The 18,123-nt window shown below is 33.3% G+C and overlaps 2 protein-coding genes across 2 annotated transcripts; one reads left to right on the top strand and one right to left on the bottom strand.

Annotated features, from left to right (window-relative positions):
• Positions 1 to 621: 621 nt before the first annotated feature.
• Positions 622 to 11,734, top strand: LOC140760026 (brassinosteroid-related acyltransferase 1). The gene is made up of 3 exons (XM_073096795.1): positions 622 to 1,208; positions 1,301 to 1,762; positions 10,371 to 11,734. The coding sequence occupies exons 1-3, from the start codon at positions 729 to 731 to the stop codon at positions 10,863 to 10,865; spliced, it is 1,437 nt and encodes a 478-aa protein (XP_072952896.1). The 5' UTR covers positions 622 to 728; the 3' UTR covers positions 10,866 to 11,734.
• A 444-nt stretch (positions 11,735 to 12,178) lies between these two features.
• On the bottom strand, positions 12,179 to 16,291 carry LOC140760030 (uncharacterized). Its single transcript, XM_073096801.1, has 3 exons — positions 16,000 to 16,291; positions 14,221 to 14,244; positions 12,179 to 12,693 (listed from the first exon to the last, which is right to left on the bottom strand). The coding sequence occupies exons 1-3, from the start codon at positions 16,205 to 16,207 to the stop codon at positions 12,392 to 12,394; spliced, it is 534 nt and encodes a 177-aa protein (XP_072952902.1). The 5' UTR covers positions 16,208 to 16,291; the 3' UTR covers positions 12,179 to 12,391.
• Positions 16,292 to 18,123: the final 1,832 nt, after the last annotated feature.

Below are 18,123 nucleotides of genomic sequence, written 5' to 3' on the forward strand. Positions count from 1 at the left end.
ACTTTAATTTGACTTTACCTTAGCTTATTCAAAGATATTTAGATCACTGTACATTTATAAATATGATAAACAGTTAACAAAAATAGATAGCACAGTGTTTTTGAGATATTTAATGCAAAATGCCATGGTCAAATGATAAATAGCAATTATAATAAAAGATAAATGGTGAGAGTTTTTTCTTTTTCTTTTGATAAATTTCCCTATTAATTTTCCAGCTTTATCTACAGTAGCCACAGAGTAGTAAGTACTTTCACATTTTACTTTGGATCAAAGGCAGATAGCTGACTAGAGTCCAGAGATGAACCTTCTCTGGAAAGCAGCTGCCCCAAGCCAATCCATCCATTGCTTCCATCTGATCAGAAGTCAATTGATTCAGATGTTTGGTCTTGTCTTTGGATTGCAAAATACTTTTTTCTTCTTTATTTTTTCTTTTTGGGATTGCAAAATACTTTTGTGTGTAACTATTAGATATAGAATAGGCACTTAGCCATATATATATATCCACAGGCTTGTTAGGCTTGTAGATGTGGATGGTGCATAGCATACCAACTATATATATATATGTGTGTGTGTGTGTGTGTGTGTGTGTTTATAGAATAATAATCAAGTATACAAAAATTCCCCAAGGCCTGCTGCCTGTCTTCTAATAAAGCTTCTCAATCTCTCTCTCTCTCTCTCTCTCTCTCTCCTCCTCCCATCCAGAATTAAGCTTGAGGACCACAGGAGTAATGGCAGCAACGCAAAGGGAGGAGGAGGAGTACCTTAAGATTTCCATCACAAGGACCACATCAGTCAACCCAAGAGCTCACCCTCCTGCAACCCAAGAGACCAAAGTGATAGAGCTCTCAAACCTAGACAGAAAGTGTCCTGCGCTCATGTACTTGGTGTTCTTTTACAGATCACCACCACCCCACCACCAAGGCCTGTCAGGTTGCTGCTGCTCTTCTCTTTTCACCTCCTTAAAGATGGGGTTGGAGGAGGTCTTGTCTGCCTGGTACCCAGCTGCAGGAAGGCTATCCTTGGACCCATCCACTGCCAAGCTTGACCTAGTTTGCTCCAATTCCGGTGCACTCTTCGTGGAGGCAGCCACACCTGTGAGGATCTCAGACCTGGGAGACCTCTCCCAGTACAATGACTTCTATGAGCAACTCGTCTACAAGCCTCCTCTCTCCACTAGACTCTCTGATATGCCACTTGTTGTTGCCCAGGTACGTACGTAATTAGTCATAAACCCATGTATAATTATGTCATCAGGGCTTTTATTTGTAGAATTAACTGACTGCATTACGTCTCCGTGAAGGTCACCAAGTTTGGCTGTGGAGGGTATGCAGTTGGGGTGGGGAGTAGCCATTCTCTCTTTGATGGCTTGGCAACTTATAACTTCCTCAATGCATGGGCTTCTAAAGCAGCAGGAAGAGTAGATGGGGAGGAGTTGGAGTTGATAGAACCAGTGCATGAGAGAGAGAGGTTGTTAGTAAGCCATGGAAGAAGCCAAAGCAACAAGTCGACAAGGGTTGTGGCCTTTGAGCATCTCCACCAACTTATAAAGCAGGCAGTGTCTATGGATCAGTCCATGGATCCTGGTGGGCAACTTGAATGGGTGTTCAAGTTCTCAGAGATGAGCAGCAGGAGCCAACAAGACTTTGTTATGAAGACCTTTCCTTTGAGCAGTGCCATGATGGAATGTCTTAAGAGCAAGGCCAGTGGTTCAGGTGGCATTGTCTGCTCTTCATTTGAGGTGGTTGCTGCACACTTGTGGAAGGTAAAACAACTACATCAATACTGTAGTTATTTATGCCTAAATTAATCCCTTTAACAACCACAATTGATCATATAATTGAAACAGGTAGGATTTAATGGATCATATTAATTATTTTTTAAGGTAATCAACAGGAACCACCCGAGACATATTAGTTAGTGATTGAATGCAATAATTGAAATAGGAGAAGAAGGGAATTTTGTGAGGAGCATCAGATTAGTTCTAAATTAAAAGAGTACTGTTTAATGATATAGAATACTTTTCCTTCCTATGCTTGATCACAAGAACTATAATTTGCAGAACTGTCTTTACAATTGCATCATCTCTCTCTCTCTCTCTCTCTCTCTCTCTCTCTCTCTCTCTCTCTCTCTCTCTCTCTCTCTCTCTCTCTATATATATATATATATATATATATATATTTATATGTGTGTGTATATATGATTTTATAGTATTCAGATATATACATATATGATGTATGTTAGCAATTAATTATTGGTTCTTCTCCCACTCTGCTGAGATATACTCCGAAATTGTACCTTGTTATTCCATAGCACAATAACACACTTAATTTATATGGAGTAGAATTACCATATATACGCAAGGATCTAATAGCCAACTAACCACAGAAAAATACTAGCTAGCTCTGGTGTATAAGATTGGATCTTATTCCTCATGATACACTGGAAGATCCATTTTTTTATCATCAGATGACAACAAGGTGAAAGTAGTTGCATTATTATCATTGCAATTGATGCAGCATAGGTGATATTTGCATGTTTATCACGTTTTCTAGTCATAAAAATTGATTATGTTGACTTTATTGTACTAGCAAATAGGGTGAGAATTTTTATATACAATACAGTGAAGGCTTATTTGAGGTATGAGGTGGATATTTTTTAGTACATATATCACTGTTTACTACTCGGCAAAGAGTAATTAATGGTAAAGTAACTATATTAGCCCTAGGATTATACAACATTAACATTATATCACTCAATTTGTTTTAGAAAACTTAAACACCAGACAGTTATATTAGTCATAGTATATGCTAAGTTGTACCTTTTACATATCAAGCAAGAGTATTCGACAACCCATATAAGGTTCTCATATAAATTTAGAGTTGGAATGAAGCTTTTAGTACTCCTGTAGAAGGTTTTAGTAACAGTGGAGAATATCTAAAGACTAATTGGCATATGTTTTAGAATCTTGACAAGGTTAGAATCATCTTGACAAGACTAAAGTTTATGTGCCTATAAATTGATCAAACTAGCACCTAGGAAACTCTCAAATCAATCAAATAGCTAGGATAAAGATATCAATTGTTTGTTCATTATATTAATAGCCTATATGCATGCTATTTATGTTGAGCTTCTTCTACATAATGCACATCAAGGGAGATAAAGATCAGAGTAAAGCTCAGGCTATTGAAGATTAGATGAAGAATGATTACACTCTTCTAGTGAATACAACTGCTGATGCACTATACTTGACAGTACTTCATGATATATATATATATATATATATATATATATATTAGTACAACTGTAACTTTTGTCTTAAGAGATTTCACTATTCATGGCTACTTTGTTTCTCGCAGTTCAACCGTTGCCTTGTCATTGAAATTTATCTCAACTACTTTAGATGCCCACATAAGCCATTAGAAGTTCATTTTATTCTTGTCTGTTTTTTTAACAAGTAAAAGATGTAGGAAAATAACTTGCAGAAGAATCGATGCTGACATTAATCTTAAGCTGCTAATTCCATAAACTTGAATTGATACAGTGTTTTAACCCTAATTATAGGAATTCAAGCTAATTTTGAATTAACCAAGCTGATCGATAAATAATTTCAGGCTTAAATTAATTCAAGCTTAAATCGAGCCTAATCAAGCTTAATTTAGGCTTAAATTAAGCTTGAAATAAGGCATTTCAACTATAAAAAATATAAAGTAGTAGCCATGCATTTGGTAATCTTTGATTTAAAAGTTCATATTACTAATATATATTATATATAGATATAAGTCACATTATTATTCCAAGTCTTATCGAGCCGACTTATTATCAAACTCGGCTTTAAATTAATTTTAAGTTTATTATGGAGATCAAGCTTAAATAGGCTCACTTCTAGCCAAGCTTGCTCAAATCCAACTCGAGCCGAGCTCGAGTTAGCTTGATTATTTGGACAACCATAGTATCCATTTCAACCTAGAGTTACTTGACCTCTTAAAAGATATCTTATTTTACTTTCTTTTCTTCAACCATTGTGATGCAGTATAACTGTAGAAGTGTTGTCTTTTAACCATTGTTAAAATATAAAATATAAAATTTATCATTTTTTAACAAGTTTGGTCTAGTTTGGTTTATGCATGAGATTTTTTCAAAGCAACTTTAACTTTATGCACATCTCTTAAATATAAATTAGGTATCTCTATAATTTTACTCATATTTTATTATTTAAATCTAAAACATAGATAAAATTATAATAATGTCTTAAATAAATTTATGTAAAAATTTATAATTGATTATTAAACTGTGCATAAGTATAGTCAATAGGGTAATTTTAAGATGAAAAGATTAAAATGCCTTCATAATAAATAGTGCGATGCCGAATGAGAGAACATAGATAGTTATAATTTTGTGTGCAAAGATATAGTTCTTGTTAATCACTTTATATAGATGGCAGGGTATTTTGGATATTTTTTGCTAATAGAAATCAAGGAGGATATTTTGATTATTTTTGCTAATATAAATCTTACTTATAAAACATGTAATTTTATCATACCCTTCTACATGTGATATAATTTTGTGCATAACTAGTCATGTCAATTATCGTATGTAAGATTTAATCAAAATATACATAAACAAATATTTAATTTTAAAATATATTTATAATTTATGAATAAGTATCTCTTATACATGAATCAAATATTACCTAAGTTTTTAAAATAGTTGGTGCATGAACAATAATATTAGATCAGAGATTCTGAATCAAATCCTGCTTTAACTCATATATTATTTAAAATATAAAATATCTACTCATCTAATTTAAGTTCATTTCTTGAGCATAATCATCATTCTTTTAACAGCTTAAGTTTTTAGAGTAGTCAGTGAGTTAATAACGGGTAAAAAAAAATATTCCATCAAAATCGCCAAACTTTCTCTATAAATTTGAAAAACAAAGAGTCTGACTTGTAATTTTCTTTTAATCAACTACTCTAGATTAAGGAGAAACCTTCTTTGGTTCCTGAGAAGAAAACTTTAACTGTTGATTTTGCCAAGATTAGATTATATATTTTAATTCGATTCATTATAATGCAGTGTTTGACCAAATTGGATCTCCTCGTTAATTAACTTATTTATCCAAGTAATTTACTCATATTTAATGCTAAAATGGGATTTACACGAGCTTTTATCTTGCCAGCCTTTAGAATAAAGAGTCAATCTCATCGATGCTTTATTTTATTAAGAATACTGAGTATAGAATGAGAATATTATTCCTTGTTTCGTATTTATTCATTAATTAGATAAATTAGAGTAGAAAATTTATCATGTTACAATTGGATAAGTTAGAGAAAAGTATTAAATTTGATTTGGATAAGGTAATTATAAATCAATTCTTCTCATCATTTTTACTCTGCTCATATATTAGTATATTTGGGGCTATTTGCACTAAGATTTTAGTAATAGTAGTATTAGACTATTGAAACTAAGTGTGTCCAAAATTTACGTAAGAAAATTATAAAATTTAAGTGGCAGTAGGCTCACTAGATAATGGTTTTAGTTTTACATCAACCGAATGTCTGGATAGAAAAGATATAATTAAAATAATGAAGCAAGGTCAGAACAGGGCATAATAGTAAATATCTGACGTTGCGGCAATCGTTTGAGGGTGACGAACAGCCAAGGGTGGCGGTGGACGGCCGTAAGATAGGGTGGCTGTTGGAGGTGATAATAGTTATAAGTTGGAGGTAAAACTAAGGTTTCTAACTTAGATCTACTCCTAGAAAGATAATGATGATTTAACAGCTACGGTAAAAGATAAGGATGATAAGTATCATAAGGTAAATAAACTTAACTTAACTCAATATCCTTCCATTCAATTCCCTCGTAAAAAAGGAAGCCCAGCCCCTTTATATATAGAGAGGTCGGGTACAATGGATCCCCTAAAGACTTATACAACTCGAACTAGGATTTGTCTTAGACTAACCCTAAAGGCTTATATGATTCGAACTAGAACTTGCCTTAGAGACTTACATGACTTAATTGGACTTATCTTAGTGGCTTACATGACTTAACTAAATCAGCCGTCCTTATTCTTCTCGGATTGATTCTTTGTTTTGCCATAGATAGATTTCAAATCTAGAGAAACCTTGAATAAGAAAGTTGTAGATCAGGACGTCTTCGATCTTCTCCAAGTGGTAGTGGTTTCGTAATATTTAGTCGTCTATAGAATATCTTTTGAATATTTTTCTGAAATCGCACAAAACTGAATTAGTTAACTAATAAATTATAACCTAATAAGACTCTAATTAAAGCAAATAAGCAGATAAGATAATAACTAGACTCAATCCATTGAGCCCAATCTCCCCTTGATGTGATCTGATCTAACCCGGTTTGCATTATATATATAAAAATTTACTTTTACTATTTAAAATTGAAGAATTTTTTAGCGCAAATGTCTCCTATATTTGCATGTAAGTTCCGTTTAAAGCATTGATATGATCAACGTTTATTAGCATTTTTATAGTGGACCCATGTAATGGCTGATGACATGTCTAAATTAGATCATTTTTAGGTAATAAGTTTGGGAGGCAGATCATTTGGAGAACAAGTTTGTTAGGAGCTTGATCAAATACTCCATTATAACTAGAGGTCGGCCCGCTGACTTGGGCCAAGCTAGAATATTATATTTCATTACCGCCCTCGGACCGAGTTATCAAAAATATTATATTATAACAGGTCACCCAAGAAAATATTTTAGCTAGTTTTCAACTAACTTAAGTGTTATATAATAGCCTCCAATAAACAAAACATCCAATATAGGACCTAAAAAAATTATAGAAATAGTCAAGCGTAATGGGCTAGCTTAAACTAAGCTCAAGCCAAGCTTAGCCTGATTAAAGTAGGGCAGGTTCGAGTCGAGTTTGAGTGGGTCGAGTTTGATAATTACATCTAATTAGAATGTATATCGTCCTAGGGTAATACTGATTGGTGTTAACTCACCAACTATATTAAAAGCTTAAGCTCTCATTTACTTCCGAATCATCTTTTATCCTATTCTAGATTAAGAAACACCACTCTAGATTAGAGACCAAACATCAAATTATCCCTATCCTAGATTAGAAACGCAACTCTTTCAAATTAAATATTATAGCACACATGAATCTAATTATAATTTTACTTTTGATATAACTAAATTTATTTTAAAAATCCTTTTTTCTCTTTGTTACCACCCACTTATATCATGGATCCACGAATCTAAACTTCCCACTCTACCTAGAGTTATCGTTGAGTTAACATAGTATGACTGTAGAGATTCACTTACCTCATTCCGCAAACATCAATTTTTCTATCTAGAGTCATCAGGCTTACTGTTGTTTAGAAATATAATAACCTCCACCTATTTAAGTCAAATCCACTTCTTGGGCTGGTCAAAATGTCTTAAATCTAAAAGAAAAAAGAAGTGTTATTATATAAAATATAAAAATTATTGTTCCTTGTTTGCTTTGACATTAAGGAAAAATCTAGAACAGTTATTTCATATTCTTACTCTTAAAACTGCATCATTAATCTACAATAAGATTTTCGTGGTGTAATAATTATCTTTGATGTGATATGAAATTGAGATAAAGAATTAAACTTTTTTTCTCTTTATGAATACCCGTTAGAGCACTATAAAATGGATTGATGGGTTGAATATACTAAACCACCATGCATTAAATATTGTAGTACCGTGCATGATCCACATGCGCATTGTTATTCTCTATGTATGCAATGACTATATATAACATTCTCTATGTATGCAACAACTATGCATTATTATTTTCTATGTATGCAATGATTATATATGATCTTTCTCTATGTATGAAATAACTACATATTATCATTCTTTGTGTATACAATAACTACACATTAACATATACTTATAAGTATGTAATACATACTTGAGTAATATATATGCATATGTATGTGCGTGGTGTGTGTGTGGGCGATAGAAGACACTAAGTAAGATTATAAGAACTCATCTTGAAGTGTGTTTATTATGAGGCACTCCTGACAAATCTATCTATGTAGGTACAAGAGGAAATACTATCACCCATAAGATATGAACTTTTCTCTAAAATACTTATGGTACTAAGATATGTTAAATGCATGATAAACATTATTAATCTATTATCTAACAATTTAAGTCTTTGGCTGAACTAGTTATCTGGCATAGTATCATAACAAAGGTTCTAAATTTGAATCCTGCCAGCCTATCTGTAATTTAAATATATAAAATCCCAACAAGTTTGAGTTAAATCTACTTCTTTGGCTAATCAAAATATCTTAACACCGAAGTTAAAAGGAAGTATTAGAATATGATAAAAGAAAATCAATGTTCTCTAACCAACTTAAGCTTTTAGATAGTTAATGAGTTAATATGGTATCAGAGACAGCTTTTCTAGAGCTTAAACTAACTAAAGAGGAGGTTAACTTATGTTTGAGATGTCCTACTAATCAAATAGAATAACTAGTTCAAAATTTATCTACCATGACATCTTGGTTAGCTCTCACATGTTTATCAACTTTGTGAAGGTTCATTTCCACTAGACACCAATACTTCTGAATAAGTTTTTTTTTTATCTTACTAATTACATCTTCCTTAATGTTCAAAAAGATTTGTATGTAGGAGATAGATACATATTAAATTTAGTTTTGTACTGAAAAGAGTGAAGAAAGAAAAGGATATTATATAGAGACACCTACTATAATTGTTTGTGTTCATGCCATGCTTGACATTTCCATCTTCAAGACCATGATCAAGAACAGTAGATCATTGTCATATTCCAATTTGCAAAAGATAACACTTACTATTTAATAGATACGACTTGCAATGTTATCAACTTTTCAATATATGGTTCATAGGAAGCTACAAGTCCTCTCTCTTTACTGCTTGTATATGATTAAGCTTGTCAAATAATCAAGCCGGCTCGAGCTTGGCTCGTATTTGAAATGAGTTGAGCTTGGTCACAACTGGATCAGGCTAGAAATTAATTTCAAGCCAAGATTGAGCACAAGCCAGGTCACTCAAGCTCAAGTCGATAAGATTCAATTTATATATAATAATAAATAAATAAATTTTAATTTGATTATATGTTTGATTTAATTTTATAAAGTGTAGATCACCCAAAATTTAATTCAACCTAGATTCAAGCCTAATAAAAGCTTGAAATAGCCTTCATTTGAAATTTGCTTGAATCTACCTATCAAGCGGCTCAAACTAGGAGCTCGAGATATGCTCGAATCGACTCTAATAAATTCTAGCTTGATTTTGGATTAAGCTCGAAACTAATTTCAAGCCAAGCTCAAACGGAGCTCGGTTCAGTTACACCCCTACATATGGTCTATCGCCAACTCTAATTATATCCCAACACATTCTTCTTGTTCTTTATTGTTTGACAGCCTACGTTTAGCTTAACAAATAGCATATTAACTTCTGTTCAAACATGTAACACTTTGATTTATGCATGTATTATCTTAATTTGGCCCTAATCTGTAGTACTACATGAGAGCTGAATTCCTCCATATTCATTCTTGCTTTGTTTTGTTTTGTTTTGTGATATTCATTACTTCTGTTCAAACATGTAACACTTGGATTTATGCATGTAATTATCTTTATTTCACCTTAATAGATACCACCATGAGAGCTCAAATTCTTTCAAGATAGATATGTTTCCAGAGATAATTCAAATGTACCTCCATTATAAGGATGCTTCCTCATGAAATTTATCAATGTTAAGCATGTATTTTGTATGTTTAAGCAATGAATTGGCAAGTGCTTTACTTTTATATGACAATGAACTCATATAACTTCAATGAGATATGGTAAGAGAAATGGTGACATATATATAATCTCTATAGATATAAGTTTATAGACTAAAAAGCTGAGCAATTTTACATTATATGGCTGAACACCACCAAAATGGTGAGGAGATGATTCAAAGAAATCAGATACATATATATAATCTGACATAATAGTTTCATAAATCAAACCATCTAATTTATATGTTGGATAATATCTTTTGGTTTCCATTAACATGCTGTTGATTTTTTTATTTGCATGAACTCCATTTCACACAGCACCACTAAAAGAAAGAAATGTTTAACTTCTAAGCCTTTTGCTCTACTCTAAAAATGTGAACTTGCTTTCCTATGTGAAAGCTGGTGTTATATCTATTGTAGTTGATGCTATTTTATTTCTGAGAACAAATTTAGATGCAAAGTATCTCAGTATTTCATTTCATGCAATTAGCTTATTATAATGTCACCAGTAGATGTGAATTTCAAACAATCATTCTTTCTTGCTTTACTCTAATGGATGCCAAACTTTTCTGCACTTCTTACTGCAGGCAAGGACCAAAGCCTTAGGAATAGCAAAGCACAGAACAGTATGCCTCCAGTTTACAGTTGACACAAGAACCAGAATGGATCCACCCCTACCAAAAGGGTTCACAGGGAATGCCTATGTGCTCTCCTCCATCTCATGCACTTGCCAAGAACTCGAAAATGAAAGCCTTGCGACAATTGTTGAGAAGATCAAGATGGCTAAGCTCTCGATAACTGAAGATTATATCAAAGCCTATCTCGAGGCACTTGAAGCTCCACAAAGCTCTCTTCCTCTGCTGCCTGAGCTCACTATGATCTCAGACTGGACAAGAACTCCATACCACAAGGTCGACTTCGGGCTCGGACAAGCGGCCTACGTGTCGCCTTTGGCTCCTCCTCTCATGCAGGTTGCATACTTCATGCAGAGGCCAGATGAGGCAGGAGGGATGGATGTCAGGATTGGTTTGCTGCAGGAGCATGTGGCTGCTTTCTCTCAGTGTTTCCTAGCTACAGTTTGAGTATGATGCCTCTTAAAGCAATGACTAATCCTAAATCTTTGGTTATGTATGAACATTATTGAGGATTTAGACTGTATTTGATAATGTCATAATATTTCTCATCTTTTCTGGTGCATTATGTTCAAGTATTAGATATGCATGCATATGTAGATGATTACTTCTCTGGACCATAAGTAGGTGACTTTTAGAGCCCTATTATCTTTTAGAAGTCTATGAATTAAGAGCTACTGCTTTATTTATGAAGAAAAGTATGTCTGGCACTTTTGAAACAACCATGGTTTTCCACATGATAGGTTTGATAAGCTAGTTCCTTCTAGTGTGAATCTAGGTCAGAATTAAGAATTAGATATCTTAGGTTTCCTTTACAGTAGGTAAGCCTAGATTCCTGTGCTTATTAATAAAAGCTATAGCACTTAAGCCAGAGACTTCTTAGACTACTTTTAATTTACAAACAGTGTTCTAAGGAACTTGTGTGTGCACTCTTATTGTAATTGCTCTTTCCTCTGCATGCTTGCACTACTTGTGATTCACTGCAGCATATAAGCTATATTGCTACAAATTTCGAAGTTTTTACTGCCTTTGCTTCTGTGTCTAAATGAATTAACTGGAATAAACGACTAAATGACTATGAAAAAATTCTATTAAACAAGGGCATTGAGGAACACACAAAGAATTCCTAATAACTGAACATTAAAAAGAACAAGTATTTCAAGGAAATTCAGATGGAAACCAATGGTTAATTCAGCCTACTTTTTTGTTTCTGAGAAACTAGAAAGTAAGATCAGCCAGTTTCCCTTCATGCATGCAGTTAATGAAATGAAAAAAGGAAGAAAAGAAACACAAGCTAGTGGATGAGAAGCTTATTATGCAGGCAACTTACATTACCTCTGCTACGTAGAAGTTCAGGACATATCAAAGAAAGTAGGAGAGTTGCATATGACTATCTGGAGGCCATCGATTTCATAATAATTGTGCTTTTGCTGATCTGAAGGAAGCCAGCAGATTTGAACAAATTCTTGCTCCTCTTCTGTAGGCTATCATCTTCTTGCAGATATTCATTGAATTCTGTTACTAGGTGAATCATAAAGAGAACAATACAAGTAAGACATCATAAAGGAAAACAATAATCATTCGTCGACTGTGTGCAGATAATTATTATTGGAAAAGGTAAATCACAAAAATGATAATCGAGTACATGGATATATTGCAGATTGGTTGGCTATTATGCACTATATTAAAAAACTTAAAAAAGAAAAAAGTTTCCTACTACCAATTGAACTCGGTCCATCACTACAGTTGATGTGTATTACCTATTGAAATTCTAACACACAGATTAGTATTTATGCACGTCAGTTTCAATATGACCATACATCAACATTGCCAAAAAAGAAAGAAAGAAAACATAAGTTGGAAGAGTTTCCAATCCCAGAAATAAAAAGGAAATACAGAGGAAAATTACAATTGGAACAGATTACTTAAAATAAATTATACGTGGGACAATATCCAGAAGTGTAAGATCGTGATTTCTATCCATCCCTCCAACCGAATTGACGGGCTCGTTGTTCCCAGAGTGATGTAAACTTTTTCTCCTTAGCCAGGGCTGCTTCAGCCCGTTCCCTAGCCTCCTCACAGGTCTCTGTCGCGGCATTGCACTTCTCAGTCTCCTTTTGGTATTGGGAAGCCAATCTTCTTGCTTCCACAAGGGTGGCATTCATGTGATGGCTATGCTCCTCAGCAACAATCACTTGAAGCTTCATTTCCTCTGTGAGGAGATCCACAAGCTGTTTCTCCATCTCCTCGTTGAGCTCAGGATCATGTTTGCCACAATCTATGATAAGAATACAAGAGATATTGTAGATCCAGATTGAGAACAGATGCAATCCTTAGGGTGACTATAATTCTATAACTCTTAAGGTCAGTTTTGAGGCAGCATAGAGTAAGCTGGAAAATTCTTTTATAGTCCCTTGGTCAACCCTTCATCCTGGTTTAAAGAGGATAGGCTGAAAAAAGAAAAGCAAGCTTCGAGAATGCTAACCTGGGACAACATTAACCAACATTGTGGCCTGAAATTGGGAAAGTAAAATTGTTGTGCACTTAGATAAAACAGTTTTGATGAAAGTCTTTACTTCTGGATAATTTGGTTTAAAATTTGTCAAAATGCTGAATTTAAGATGAATAAATATTATAATAGATACTCAATTGGACAATTCAGACCTCTAAGCTAACCTGGGACAGCATTAAACAACATTGTAGCCTGAAATTGGGAGAGTATAATTGTTGTGCACTTAGATAAAACAGTTTTGATGAAAGTCTTTACTTCTGGATAATTTGGTTAATAATTAGTCAAAATGCAAAATTTAAGATGAATAAATATTATAATAGATACTCAATTGGCCAATTCAGACCTCTAAGCTAACCTGGGATAGCATTAACCAACATTGTAGCCTGAAATTGGGAAAGTTAAATTGTTATGCACATAGATAAAACAGTTTTGTTGAAAGTTTTTACCTCTGGATAATTTGGTCAATAGTTAGTCAAGATGCTGAACCAATATTATAGTAGATACCCAATTCAAACCTCTAAGCTACACCTAATAAGTAAACCTATAATTAAGGTGGGGTACACAAGTAGATTCATTCACCAACTGCATCCTTAAGGATCACAACTTTTTAAAGATAACTTTCTTGAACCAAAAAGATCTGTACTTTTACTTTCCCAAATTTAGCTCGACTTGTGCCTCTTGGACTTGAGCAAGCCAAATGGTCAGATTTGGGTCTAATAAATTTAAGATAAATTAATTTTGGAGAAAATTTATGATCAATTAGATGGTGATCGACTTAATAAATAAATAAATATTTAATAAATTAAGATTGGAAACAGATCGGTTTGAGCAATCCCAATGTACTTGACTAGGATAACACAAACTCAGTTAGCTTGGGTTAGCAAACCAATACTTCGGCAATGTAATGCCATTATCTAACCCAATGGCTATCTGCAATCCATGCATTTGGATGCTCTTATTAATGTAATGAGAAGTCAGAGTAGTAAATGACATTTTACTTGTAGAGTTACAAGGATAGTAGGTGTAAAAAAAGTATTGGTGAAAGAAAATATTTATCCATCAAAAATTTTTGCAGGCAGGTGTAAACTCTTTTCGACCATCAACAATAAACAGACCAGAAATCATTAATAATAAATAAGCTAAGCCATAACAAACCTACATAGTTTTTAATTCCTACCATTTTGTGAAAACAAGCTAAATGGAATTAAAATTTGAAAACGAATGAAAATTATTTAAGGGAAAATCCGCATTCTAATAATTGAAAAGAGTTCTTAAATGAGGAACAACTTGAACCTGTAACGGAGAGGTTGATCAGTCCTGCAAAAGTGCATGTAATATTTGTTAGCAACACATAAAATGGAAAAAGAATATCGAATTCAAGATAAAGAAAAAGCAATTGACTTTTCATTCATTAAAAGCAACTATTAATACTAATACTCCATTAGTCATTATCTTGTGTAACAAGAATCAAATAAAGATATCACAATTTATTCTGATCATGTAGCATATTTTTTAGATTCACCAACCACTCTGCCTAAAATAAGGCAGAACAAGCCTACATTCTTGAATATGGTCAAGATAGTTTCAATAGCATTAAGGTTAGGGAAGAAGAACATGCCAAGATATACTCTCCAAAGCAGATACATGAAATCTACAGGAGATTGAAAAAGAATCTGGGCAGGATGTGTTACATAAAAATAAAATAAATAAAAAAATTCAGCATTGTGTTTTACTTGCACCTCAAATAGAAACCAGTGTAAGACATCAACTCAATTATTAGTGAAGGTAGTTACTATGCTCACAGTGTTCGTTAGTTTTGATTTGTTATATACTATATCATTAAAGATAATGCTAAACTAACTAACTAAGGCATTTCAAATGCTAGTGCTTCCAGAAGAAGAATCATATATGCATTTGAATCTGGAGGTTCTATTAAAACCTACAATGGTAATTACATAGCTATAATTCATAAGTCAAATAATGAAACAAACCTAACATTATGTTGAACTAGCTCATTACTACTATTTGACAAATTAATGAACCTATTTTTATTTGTTTATGATTCTTTCCTAGAATTGCAACTACATATTATTGCTTTATGAGTCTCAAGTGATTAAAGTAGTAATAACATAGTTTGCTTCTTACACTCTTAAGTATATGAAACAACCTGCATTCTAATAAATTGATGTTTTCTTATATCTGTTTAAAAGGGCAAATATAAATAAGACTTTCAGAAAGAAAATCCCAAGAAATAGGGATGGACTCAATGGACTCTCCACTATATTCTGATATTAAATATCTGAAACATGTCTAGATTTCATTAAGACAGCCTGTTGAGTGTCTGAAAACTGACAATTTCTCGCATTCTAATTTTGATAATGATGGACAAATGTATATTCTTACAAAGACAATGTTATTGGCATGAAAGAAAACAAACTAAATTGGAGCTCCACTACGGTGATCTAACTCTAAAATCCATGAGCTAATGATTCTTAATCCTCCATTATTCCTAGATCAAAGGATATGTACCAGAGACCTACAGCTATATCCATGTAATTTCAGTCAATAGTTTTAACCCTGCTATTCCATATTTATAATTCCTCAAAACACACTAATAATTCATACTTCTCTCATGACGCATGGATAGCAAATCATTCCCACCAAAGCTGTAAAGGAAGCTCCGTTTTTTTCCCTGCTAATACACTAAAACCAGAGGAATTGTTCTTCCACAAAGTTAGGATAAACAACAATTGCTGCATATCAGAAAAGTATTATAAATTTCCAACGCCTCATTTAAATGCCAATAAACCCGCCCACATGCCGAGTAAACCACTCGATTATCGAATATAGATCGATCTATTCTTTCCGGATTACATGTTATTCCTCCTAAAACAGAGAGATGTCTCTCCAAACTATAGATCAAGTACCAAAGTTCCAAACTTTACGCCAAATCCCAGATGGATTTTCCTCATAAGCAATTAATAAGCCCAAAACGCCAACTTGTAAGATCTCCCAAAACAAAACCACAAACAGGTAGGGGGGCAAACCAAGACAAGGCGAAGAGAGACCCACCAGGCGCGATCTTCTCAAGGGAGAGCGGAGGAGGGCAGTCGCAGACGCACGGGGCGCAAGAAACTGACGTAGAGAGTCGGGTCCCGCTGAAGCCTTTCTTGTACCTCCAGTAGATAGCCGGAGCAGAGACGCAGAGCGCGGAGGCCACGGCGAAGAGCACCAAGCAGCAGCGCACGCACGCGCCCGAGCGAGACGAAGCAGTCGACATCTCTTGTCGGCGTTGTGGGGAATCGTTCGGATCTCTAACAAATCCCACCTCCACACACACAAGAGAGAGAGAGAGAGAGAGAGAGAGAGAGAGAGAGAGAGAGAGAGAGAGAGTGTGTGTGTGTGTCAACTCACTCCAAAGCCGTGTTTTTTTTTCCTCGGTTACACATTTTACCCACCAATTACCAAAATAAAAATAAAAAATTAAATGCTTTAAAAACCCCCCTATAATAATAATAATAATAATAATAATAATAATAATAATAATAATAATAATATAGAAAATAATAAAAAAATAAAATCTCTAGATGAATGATTTAAAAAATTACCACAATAATAAAATATCATCAAACAACACCTCTCTCTCTCTCTCTCAAATGGCAACCATCTTTATAAAACAAAAGGGAAGAAGAAAAAGAAGAGAAAAGAGAAGCAAAAAAGTTAAAAAGCTATTTGGAGGTTTCGGAGAATAATAAGTAATTAAATAACACTTAAGCATAGTATTAATATTTTAATTTCTATTTAAATGAGCATAATTATATTGATTCATGAATTATATTTAAGGAGTACTATCTCTTGGGACTAACTATATTTCTATGTATATATGGTGTTATTTTTTAAATTCAATAGCAATATAACTAAGTAGAAATTCATGTATCCCTTGTTATAGCTTCGTTATTAATTATAAGGTTCTTGGTTGGAGATAGCTAAACATTAATTTACCTCTTATGTTCATAATAGTATATTTGTAACATTCTAAAATAGTTATTAGTCTTACTCTATGTGTTATTATGAATTTTTGCTATACTTATAAAACAAAGGATTTACATAAGTAGATTAATAAGAACATAATCACAATCGGCTATAAAGCCTATTAGAATATAAAATATAAAATTATGTCGTGCTTATCTTTGCTAAAAATATAAAACTCCACCCATCTAATTTAAATCCACTTTTTGATCTTATCAAAATTCATCGGCCTAAAAGTGAAGTAGAGTGTTAAAATATAAAATATAAAAAGACACTATACTCTAATAGCTTAAGTTTTTAAAGTAATTGATGATTTAATATGATATCAGCGCCAAAGGTCGTCATGGGTTCAAATCCTGTTATGTTTATCTTTGTCTTAAAATATAAAACTTCATCCATTTAAATTAAATACACGTTTTAGGTTTATCAAAATGTATTAACTTAGAAGTGATATTGTCTTATAGCTTAAGTTTTTAGAGTAATTTATGAGTTAACAAAGCCGAGCATAACATATCTAAGTAATAAAATATGAGCAATATCATATTCCTATGTTACCTCTTAAAAATAAGTTAAAAAGGAATATCCACACATGCTAAGCTCTTACTTCATATTATTATTAATGGTTATTCTTAATAAATTATTGACACAATATTTAAACTTTTATATCTTTATTTAAGCATTCAGTAATAAGCTTAATTTGTCATGACATCATTTTACACATTTTATAAAATTTTCTCCTATGAAAGATATATTTGCATAAAAATTAATACTAACTAACGTGAGTTATTTTTACATGGATGCTCGTCCAATACTTTTATGTTAAGACTTTAAGCTATTTAAATATCTACATACATGGAATAAAGGTTAGGTAGAACTAATTCAAAGTTCTTTTTGGTCTCATAGCGTCTAAAGTGGAGAAGCTCTTACATGATAGAGAATGAGACGTGAAGATGTTGCTTAGGTGTTTCCATGCAGATATAGTGTTCCAGATAGCATCCACGAGCAAGGAGCTTCGAGACTAGATAAATAAATGGGTGTGGGCTGTGGCTAGTGATGGGGAGCCTAGAGCCAAAGAGGTGTATTGGTTCATTAAGAGGGTGAAGCCTCACGTTTGGTCTGGCTAGGCTAGATTGTGGGTTTTACCGGTTACTCCAAGGGTTAAACTAT

This window comes from Typha angustifolia, chromosome 5, assembly GCF_048772165.1.
Source record: "Typha angustifolia cultivar Huaian chromosome 5, ASM4877216v1, whole genome shotgun sequence".
NCBI classification, from domain to species: Eukaryota; Viridiplantae; Streptophyta; class Magnoliopsida; order Poales; family Typhaceae; genus Typha; species Typha angustifolia.